The sequence below is a fragment of the Capra hircus genome, chromosome 10, assembly GCF_001704415.2.
Source record: "Capra hircus breed San Clemente chromosome 10, ASM170441v1, whole genome shotgun sequence".
Taxonomy (NCBI): domain Eukaryota; kingdom Metazoa; phylum Chordata; class Mammalia; order Artiodactyla; family Bovidae; genus Capra; species Capra hircus.
This window is the reverse complement of record NC_030817.1, coordinates 75,742,569-75,753,768: the sequence shown is the minus strand read 5'-3', so window position 1 is coordinate 75,753,768 and position 11,200 is coordinate 75,742,569. Positions and strand designations below refer to the sequence as shown.

The following is an 11,200-nucleotide window of genomic DNA, read 5'->3' as shown; positions in this document are numbered from 1 at the left end:
AGGGTGTCCAAGAATTCAGCTCAAATCTGACACTATCTCCTTGGAAACAGAATCGGATTCCATAGGTCAACTGCTCAGTTCCACAGGAACAACCTCCACTTGAGATGCCAGGTACAAGCCCAGGTTGTCATCTGTGCTTCTGCCTGATTGGCTATAAGTCAGAGCTTCCCACAATCCCTTTCTCAGGTTCAATTTGTTAGAACAGCTCACAGAACTTGGGGAAACCTATTTACTCACCATTAGCAACTTGTTACAAAGGATTTCAAAGGATATGCATCAATAACCAGATGAAGAGATATATGGGGTATAGTTCTTAACAAAGGAGCTTGGAGCCTGGTACAGGAGCATGTGGAGGTAGTCTGATTCTGGGATATGGAAATTCTCCAAAAAGGACCAAAGATCTATCCTTCTGGGTTTTTATGGAGGCTTCATTACATAAGCATAATCGGCTCATTAAAAAGCTATACTAACCAAGAGAGTATGGTATTGATGTGAAGACAGACTGATGGCCCCAAATAGAGTAGGCAGAAGCAGACTCACACAAATTGTAAACCGATTTTTGTCAAAGATACATATACAATTCACCAAGAAAGAAAAGTTTCAAACAAATAACGCTAGAGCAACTTAATACATGTATGGAAAACAATGAGCTTGGATATCAAGCTCACTGCACACACAAAATTAATTTGGAGTTGGATCATAGATCTAAATGTAGCAGTTAGAACTATAAAGTTCCTAGGAGAAAACATAGAAGAGTGTTTTTTTTTTTTTCATATTTGGGATAAGCAATGATTTCTTAAATAGCACAAAAGAAGCTGTGATCATAAAACTGATAAATTAAACCTTAAGAAATAAAAAATTGCTGTTCATCAAAATATACCATTATGAAATTAATAAGCAAATTATACACTGGGAGGGAAATCTGAGAGTTCCTAATCACTCCTAATCACTTTCCTCATGAAAAACAAGTAAAAAGATTTAAATGGGGATTTCTCTGGTAGTCCAGTGGTTAGGGCTCCTACTGAAGGGGGCCCCTGTTGGATCCCTGGTTGGGGCACTAAGATCCTGCAGGCCACTAAGCACAACCCCTCACCCCAAAAAGATTGGAACAGACACTTCAGAAAAGAAATATACAAATGATCACTATGTTCGTGGGAAGATGCACATCGTTAGTCATCTGGGAAATGGCATGTGACCATGTGTTCAGACAGAGCACACTCTCACCACTCTGCAGAACAGTCATAAATTTGCCTCAGTAAAACTCAGAAGGCAACAAAAATGTAGTGCCCCCATGTATATATAACATCCTAGACACCAGACACTTTCATATATGTGACTTGGTTGCCCAGTGCATCAGAACTGTGAGAGCCTGACAAAGGAAGCAACTGAAATACTGGGTTCTAAATTGGTTGATTTGCATATGAAAGGTGGCTTTTCAGGTAAGTCATTCATTATCTGTAGGAATGGGAGAACTCTGGGAGGCGCAGACTCTCTGGGGTTGGCAGGGCCCAAGGTGTCCAAGCATCAGAAATACAAAAAATAAAAAGGCATGATTAACACACTACAGCAAACGTTGGTCAACTGATGAAGGAACTTGAACTCTCTCATATGTTGCTAGTTTACATCTACCTTAGGATCCGGAGATCCTACTCGTAAGTGGTTAGCCAAGAGAAATGGAAACTTATGGACAAAATGATTTACATTAGAATGTTAATGGAAATGACCATAAATGAAGAAAAGTAATAATACCTTTGGATTCTATACACACAATGGAACATTATTTAGTAATTAAAAGGAACAGCTGCAGATAATGCAACATGCATGAACATTAAAATCTTAATGCTGAGATTGAAGCCAGATAAAAAAGAATACATGTCATGTGATTTCATTTTGATAAAACCTAAGGTAAAGCAAAACTAGTCTATGATGTTAGAAATTAGAAAGTGGTTGCTAACTATGGTAGTATTTGCAGAAAAGAATGACAAAGATTACAAAGAGATTTTCTGGAATGAATGAAGGAAACATTCTACATCTTGTTTGGAATTTCCTTGAGTGCTAACATTTGACACAAATATTCAAGTCCAACACTTACCTATGCATTTTCATGCTTATAAATTATATCTAAAGAAATATAATCAAGAACTTATTTTCATGCTTTCTTGTAAATGCATGCAATTTTTGAAGGACATAACAGAAATTAATATTAATTTTCTGCTGTGAGATGTGAGGAGAAATGGACACAGGAGAATTAAGATGGGAAGGAGATTCCTCACTGTACAGATTATTTTTAAATAATTTAAAATGTATGAATGTATTATTTATTAACATTTCATGCAAAGATGGGCACAATAAAGGACAGGAGTGGTATGGACCAAACAGAAGCAGAAGATATTAAAAAGAGGTGGCAAGAATAAACAGAAGAACTATATAAAACACATCTTCATTACCCAGATAACCACAAGGGTGTGATCACTCACCTAGAGCCAGGCATCCTGGAATGCAAAGTCAAGTGGTCCTTAGGAAGCATCACTACGAACAAAGCTAGTGGAGGTGATGGAATTCCAGTTGAGCTACTTAAAATCCTAAAAGATGATGCTATGAAAGTGCTGTACTTAATATGGCAGCAAATTTGGAAAACTCAGCACTGGTCACAGGACTGGAAAAGGTCAGTTTTCATTCTAATCCCAAAGAAAGGCAATGGTGAAGAATGTTCAAACTGTTGCACAATTGTACTCATCTCACACGCCAGCAAAGTAATGCTCAAAATTCCTCAAGTCAGGCATCAACAGTCTGTGAACCATGAACTTCCAGTTCAAGGTGGATTTAGAAAAGGCAGAGGAACCAGAAACTAAATTGCCAACATCCATTGGATCATGGAAAAAGCAAGAGAGTTTCAGAAAAACATCTACTTCTGCTTTATTGACTATGCCAAAGCTTTTGATTGTGTGGATCACAACAAACTGTGGAAAATTCTCAAAGAGATGAGAATAACAGACCACCTGATCTGGCTCCTGATACAGCAGGTCAAGAAGCAATAAGAACTGGACATGGAACAACAGACTGGTTCCAAATTGGGAAAGGAGTACGTCAAGCCTGTATATTGTCACCCTGCTTATTTAACTTATATGCGGAGTACATCAAGTGAAATGCCGGGCTGGATGAAGCACAAGCTGGAATCAAGATTGCCAGGAGAAATATCAATAACCTCAGATATACAGATGACACCACCCTTATGGCAGAAAGCAAAAAGGAACTAAAGAGCCTCTTGACAAAAGTGAAAGAGGAGAGTGAAAAAGTTGGCTTAAAACTCAATATTCAAAAAACAAAGATCATGGCATCTGGTCCCATCACTTCATGGCAAACAGATGGGGAAACAGTGCAAACAGTGACAGCCTTTATTTTCTTGGGCTCCAAAATCACTATAGATGGTGACTGCAGCCATGAAACTAAAAGATGCTTGCTCCTTAGAAGAAAAGCTATGACCAACTTAGATAACATCTTAAAAAGCAGAGGCATTGCATTGCAACAAAGGTCTGTCTAGTCAAGCTATGGTTTTCCAGTAGTCATGTATGGATGTGACATTTGGATCTTGCTAACACTAAAATACAGCATGGTTCACGACATTAATTCATAAGATTGTCTAAAATTATCATTTTTTACCAACAATAATACGAAATCTCTGTTATGAGGACTAGTTAGATAATCAAGTTAATTTTATTTTAAGTATTGTGGCAAACATTAGGAAGTAAGGTCCCTGATTATGTCTATAGTTATGAAAAAATAATATTTAAAAAAGTCTTTGTGGCAATAAAGATTGTAATGTACCCCAAGATGGGAATTTTCCTTCCCACGTGTTTTTCTGCATATTTTAATTTTTTTTTTGAAAAGAGAACTTTCTTTTATCTGTTGTCTACTTGAATATGTGATTTTCAGAATATACATTTTTATGCCTTTCTATCCTTTCATATTAATTTCTTATTTTCCTAATACAGTCTTTTCATGTATTCAGCTCAGTTCAGTTCAGTCGCTCAGTCGTGTCCGACTCTTTGCGACCCCATGAATCACAGCACACCAGGCCTCCCTGTCCATCACCAACTCCCAGAGTCCACTCAAACCCATGTCCATCAAGTCGGTGATGCCATCCAACCATTTCACCCTCTGTAGTCCCCTTCTCCTCCTGCCTTCAATCTTTCGCAGCATCAGGATCTTTTCAAAAGAACCAGCTTTTCGCATCAGATGGCCAAAGTATTGGAGTTTCAGCTTCAACATCAGTCCTTCCAATGAACACCCAGGACTGATCTCCTTTAGGATGGACTGGCTGGATCTCCTTGCAGTCCAAGCAACTCTCAAGAGTCTTCTCCAACACCACAGTTCAAAAGCATCAATTCTTTGGTGCTCAGCTTTCTTTATAGTCCAACTCTCACATCCATACAGGACCACTGGAAAAACCATAGCCTGACTAGACGGACCTTTATTGGCAAAGTAATGTCTCTGCTTTTGAATATGCTATCTAGGTTGGTCATCTTTCCTTCCAAGGAGTAAGTGTCTTTTAATTTCATGGCTGCATCTGCATGTATAGTTATTCCTGAATTTCCTCTTCCTCTTTATCTATTATTTTTACCTTCATAGCTTTGTATATCTCTTTATTACTTTACTTTTCCCATTTGTCATTCCTCCTACCTCTTTTTTTCTGAACTGATTATAAATTAGAATGAAATATGTTTGATTAAGCATTGTTTTTATGTTTAAAATATGTGGTTAGTGTTTTAATTTTTTCAATAGAAAATCTGTCTCTTTAAAACAAAATCAAATCTACTAAAGTTTAAATTATGTTGTCCTCTGCTTAATAATATTAAATTGAAAAATAAATAGCTCTACATCATTGATGTGCATGCTCAGTCACTCAGTTATCTCTGACTGTGTGGTCCCTTGGGCTGTATCCCACCAGGCTCCTCTGTCCATGGAGTTTTCCAAGCAAGAGTACTGGAATGGGTTCCCATTTACTCCTCCAGGGCATCTTCCCGACCCAGGAATTGAACCCGTGTCTTCTACATAGGAGGGGATTTTTTTACCATTGTGCCACCTGGGAAACCCCCATCATTGCTTTAGCAAAACTTAAAATGAAAAACAGAAAATATGAAGACTAAATAGGTTCTGTATGGAGGACATGTCCTCTGAGGTTTTAATCAGTTCTACAACATGCAGTTCTTTTTCTTTAGAAGGATTATTTAAAGGGGGCTTTGTGACTATCATTTATTTTCTCCTTGCCTATCCCTTTGTCGCCAGAAGTTATGTTGAATCTAACAAAGTTACTGTCTACTTGACCACATTATTTTCTTTCTTGATATACCTTGGATTTTCTGGAAGAAACACAAGCTGGAATCAAGATTGCCGGGAGAAATATCAATAACCTCAGATATGCAGATGACACCACACTTATGGCAGAAAGTGAAGAGGAACTAAAAAGCCTCCTGATGAAAGTGAAAGAGGAGAGTGAAAAAGTTGGCTTAAAGCTCAATATTCAGAAAACGAAGATCATGGCATCTGGTCCCATCACTTCATGGGAAATAGATGGAGAAACAGTGGAAACAGTGTCAGGCTTTATTTTTTTGGGTTCCAAAATCACTGCAGATGGTGATTGCAGCTATGAAATTAAAAGACGCTTACTCCTTGGAAGAAAAGTTATGACCAAACTAGATAGCATATTCAAAAGCAGAGACATTACTTTGCCGACTAAGGTCCATCTAGTCAAGACTATGGTTTTTTCAGTAGTCATGTATGGATGTGAGAGTTGGACTGTGAAGAAAGCTGAGTGCCATTAAGAATTGATGCTTTTGAACTGTGGTGTTAGAGAAGACTCTTGAGAGTCCCTTGGACTGCAAGGAGATCCAACCAGTCCATTCTGAAGGAGATCAGCCCTGGGATTTCTTTGGAAGGAATGATGCTAAAGCTGAAGCTCCAGTACTTTGGCCACCTCATGCAAAGAGTTGACTCATTGGAAAAGACTCTGATGCTGGGAGGGATTGAGGGTAGGAGGAGAAGGGGACGACAGAGGATGAGATGGCTGGATGGCATCACTGACTTGATGGACGTGAGTCTTAGTGAACTCTGGGAGATGGTGATGGACAGGGAGGCCTGGCATGCTGTGATTCATGGGGTCTCAAAGAGTCGGACACGATTGAGCGACTGAACTGAACTGAACTGAACTGAACACTACTTTTCTCTTTTTTGAATTACAGTATAAAATATAAACCTCCCTTGACTTTCTATTCATTCAGACCTAATAAATATTCTCATCATTCCATCATTTCTGTCACATATGGAATGTTAATTTTAGATTCCAATAGAGAGGCCATGTTTCTTTAACTGATATTTGAGTATTTACACCTAGGATATCTCTACCCTAATATTTCGATCTTGTTGGCATTCTAAAAATTCCCTATAAAAGAGTTCTACAGTTTAGTTAGCCTTAGAATTCCCAGAGTGCATTCGCTGTTGCATCACAAATTGGTTGTTGTTTTCAAATGTTAAGAGGTCTGTCTTCAGAGAAGAGATATTTAACAACAAAGGTGGAAATAAAAAGTTATTGTCCCTTCTGTTAAGAGGTAGAGCTTGCTGTGTGAGAGCAATGTTGGATTGCTAAAGAGGTAAATATATTTGTCAATCTTTGTATTATAAGGAACAGGAAGAAGGAATAAATGGAAACATTTTACAGCTTTTCTGGTGGGGCATCTGCTGTCTCATAATGCAATGGTGAGCTGTTATAGCAGAAACGAACTTTTTTTATTATTTGAAATCTGAATTCAATAATATGGTAACATATTTTATCTGTTCTTAATGATATAACTCTTGTTCCTCTGAATATTTAGAATTGCTTTATTGAGAATACATAAAACATTTATTACAATACCAGTTTTCTTGGTCTTAAATTTATATATCATATTACTAGAGAAAGAAGTGAGGGATGTTAGACGGTAATCAATATGATCTGTTAAGGAGTCAATAGAAGAACATAAGAGCATGATAAGAAAGCCAAGCACAGGGGAAAAATCTGCAACCCTTAACCTTTAATACTTAAAGTTTTCTCTTCTGTCCTAAAGACAGTCTTGATATCTGAAACAGTATGAAATAACCAATTGTATAATAGACTGCAAGGTGCACATAACTTAGGAATAAGTACAGAGAGATTCCTGACTTTCTTTTCCAGCAACAGGTTTTATTATACACAGAAAAAAATGATAAATATTTAAGCCAATAAATGCTAGGAAAAAAGGAAGGAAGGAAGGAGAGGAGGGAAACAGGAAGGGAGAAAGGAAAAAAGAGAGGAAGGAAAGAACAGAACAGAAAAGTTAATTTGGATTGTGCCATTTGTAAATGTTTGCGCTTCAGTTTTGCTTAGGAAACAACTCATGTGCTCGTGCATGTGTGCGTGTGCATATGTGCATTTGTATACATATCCATGTGTCTATATGATGTAAACTGCCTCTTTAATAATTCCAGGTTTTAGCTATATACAAAAACATCTGCAATTAGTTAATCTATTTGGGTTTGCACCTACAAAATCAGATATTTTTACATTTTGAATAAATATATATTACAGTGCAGTATTATCATCTAGTTCAAGTCTTCAAGTTCTGAAAATATTTCATCCTCATGTACAAGCAACATGTGTATTTTATTTGTACATTTTAATATTCATTTTCATTATGACACTCTCAAAAATAGAATTACAAAGAATGGGATATAATCATATATAGATAGAAATTCTACTGTTATTGTTTTTGTGTAGGATGGGGAAATTTCTGCTCTACCCATCTTGAGTTCTTGTGGCTGGACTAATAATAAAATTTACACAAGGCAATTTAAACACAAGCATAGAAGTCTTATAGAAATGAGATTTAAACAACTGGCCAAAGTAGGTGCTTTAATAGTTTTTAGATGAAAAAACAGGAACTTTGTAACAAACAGCACAAAGAAATTTAGGCTTTAGATGGTCAATTAGTAAAAAATCTAAATGGAGTCGGGGTTTGGGGTAGAAACATAAAAAATAACAAGATTTGTTTATATGAGTTTCTCGCTTGAATTCCCTGTCTCTAGGGACAAGGGTGTCCTTTTACCCCTAGATGCAGGTGGTGCCATGAAGAGATTTGTTTCCTACTTTCAGGGAGACAGAAAAAAGCATCAGAGTGTCTCCCCTGGCATTGACCATTTCTTAACTAACTTTAATTCAAAATAATCAGTATACCATTGAGGCACATTTGAGGTGGCTTACATTGGGACTTCAAATTTTCATACCAATAAATCATCCTGTACACTGGATAAGCACACTGCCAATTTAGAGACAGTTGTACAGATAAGCTACAGATCTCAATTTCTCCAGAACAACCAGCATTCTTTTTATTTAGACCAAGATGATGGGTTAATATTCTATAGCGAAAAAGGAAATATTTTAAGTAAGCAGGTTTTTAAAAACTTTTTAGGCAAACATTCCCTAAGGTATAATTTACATACAGTAAATGTATTAATTTTTGTATAGTTTAATAGTTCAATAAATTTTGGGGAAAAAAAGACACTTGTAACCATTACAGACGAGATATGGAATGTTTCTTGCCTTAAAAAACTCTGCCATTCCTTTTTGCTGTCAGTTTCCATCTTACCACCTCCCCCTCCATTCAAATAAAAATTTGAAGAATTTTAAAAAGTTCATATGCCTCATGTGTATCATAAACAAATGCAGGGCAGGACAGAGTGCTGCATGAGAGAGCAGTTAACAGGAGCACAGGACAGAAGCAGAACAGTGTGGCTTCAAGACTTGGGTGTTGGCACTTAATGATTTATAGAAGAATAAAGGCTGGAAGTGGCTTCCCCTTCGGCTCATGGGTAAAGAATCCACCTGCAGTGCAGGAGACGCGGGTTCAGTCCCTGGGTCAGGGAAGATTCCCTGGAGGAGGGCATGGCAACCCACTCCAGCATTCCTGCCTGGAGAATCCCAGCTACGGCGGAGCCTGGTGGGCTGCCGTCTATGGGGTCACACAGAGTTGGACACGACTGAAGCGACTTAGCAGCAGCAGCAGCAGCAGCAGCAGCAGCAGCAGCAATGGAATATCATAGATGTAGAATTCACAGATTTTAGTGGGAGAAGAACTGGAAATAAATTCTCTACTCTCCCATGTACTACAGGCACAGGAGATGAAGATAGAAAATAGCACAGTGGTGACAGAATTCATTCTCCTTGGTCTGACCCAGTCTCAAAATATTCAGCTCCTGGTCTTTGTCCTGATTTTAATTTTCTACATCATCATCCTTCCTGGAAATTTCCTCATCATCTTCACTATCAGGTCAGACCCTGGCCTCACGGCCCCGCTCTACTTCTTCCTGGGCAACCTGGCCTTCCTGGATGCATCTTACTCCTTCATTGTGGCTCCCAGGATGCTGGTGGACTTCCTCTCTGACAAGAAGGTGATCTCCTATAGAGGCTGCATCACTCAGCTCTTCTTCTTGCACTTCCTTGGAGGAGGGGAGGGATTACTCCTTGTCGTGATGGCCTTTGACCGCTACATTGCCATCTGTCGTCCTTTACACTATTCGACTGTCATGAGCCCTAGAGCCTGCTATGCCTTGCTGTTGGTTCTGTGGCTTGGAGGCTTTGTTCATTCCATTATCCAAGTGGCCCTCATCCTCCGCTTGCCCTTCTGTGGTCCAAACCGACTGGACAACTTCTTCTGTGATGTGCCTCAGGTCATCAAGCTGGCCTGCACGGACACCTTTGTGGTGGAGCTCCTGATGGTCTTCAACAGTGGCCTGCTCACCCTGCTGTGCTTTCTGGGCCTCCTGGCCTCCTATGCAGTCATCCTCTGCCGTGTAAGTGGGCCTGCTTCTGAAGGAAAGAGCAAGGCGCTGTCCACATGCACCACTCATGTCATCATTATACTCCTCATGTTTGGGCCTGCCATCTTTATCTACACTCGTCCCTTCACAGCCTTATCAGCAGACAAGGTGGTTTCCTTTTTCCACACAGTGATCTTTCCTTTGATGAATCCTGTGATTTATACCCTTCGCAACCAGGAAGTGAAAGCTTCCATGAGGAGGATATTGAGCCGGCATGTGTTTTTCTGAATAGGTTTTATAATATGAAGTCATGAACGGGAAATTCTGGCTGCAAATCTTTCATTCATTTAACAAATATTGCTTTTCATTGAGTGCCTTCCATTTTTCATGTACTACTATAACTATTGGGACTTCCCTGGTGGCTCAGACGGTAAAAGCATCTGCCTACAATGCGGGAGACCCGGGTTTGATCCCTGAGTCGGGAAGATCCCCTGGAGAAGGAAATAGCACCCCACTCCAGTTCTCTTGCCTGGAAAATCCCATGGACGGAGGAGCCTGGTAGGCTCCATGTGGTCACAAAGAGTCGGACACAACTTAGAGACTTCACTTCACTTTATTGTAACTAGTGGGGGAAATTTATGCATAACAAGAAAATACACTTTGTATGTTTAAAGAACATAAAAGAAACACCAGAATAGTTGCACTATAATGAATAAGTGTGAGAGATTTTAGGTGTCAATTTATATGTAAGGGTCAAATAACTAAGGTCTCTTGGGCTAAGATAAGAAGTTTTATTTTATTCTAATTGCAGTAAGAATTCATTTTTAGTACTTTAAGCAAGAGAGCTGACTTATCTGAAATTGTTTCTTCTATGATTTAGAGGAAAATCATCAGGATTCCAGGCAGAGATCAATAACCAGCAAAACATCATTAAAAGCCAAATGTTATGCTGCAGACTTGTTTTGAGCCGCTTAAAAAGTTTCAAAATTCTTCAAAACATATATATTCTTCCTCCCTCAAAGTTGGTAGATATATGAAAGGAAAATAATTGGTTTTATGGAAAAAATATCATGCAAATATTTCACTTGATTGTTTTTCAGAGCTTCATGATCATTACTAATGAGCTATTGCAAATCCTCCCTGGATGTTAAAATCTGGTTTCAACTGATTTCAATCGGATTATGATAATGATACTTATTAGTATTGTAGATTCTGTTGGAGGCTACATAAACCACTCTAGTTATTTTCAGTATAGTAGGGTTTAATGTGGAAAATTAGGCACTTATAAAATTTTTTATGGAGAAGGCAATGGCACCCCACTCCAGTACTCTTGCCTGGAAAACCCCATGGATGGAGGAGCCTGGTAGGCTGC

At 38.6% G+C, this 11,200-nt stretch overlaps 1 protein-coding gene across 1 annotated transcript; it reads left to right on the top strand.

The window, feature by feature from the left end:
• Window positions 9,190-10,116, top strand: LOC102179480 (olfactory receptor 4N4). Its single transcript, XM_005685568.2, has one exon. The coding sequence runs from the start codon at window positions 9,190-9,192 to the stop codon at window positions 10,114-10,116; it is 927 nt and encodes a 308-aa protein (XP_005685625.2).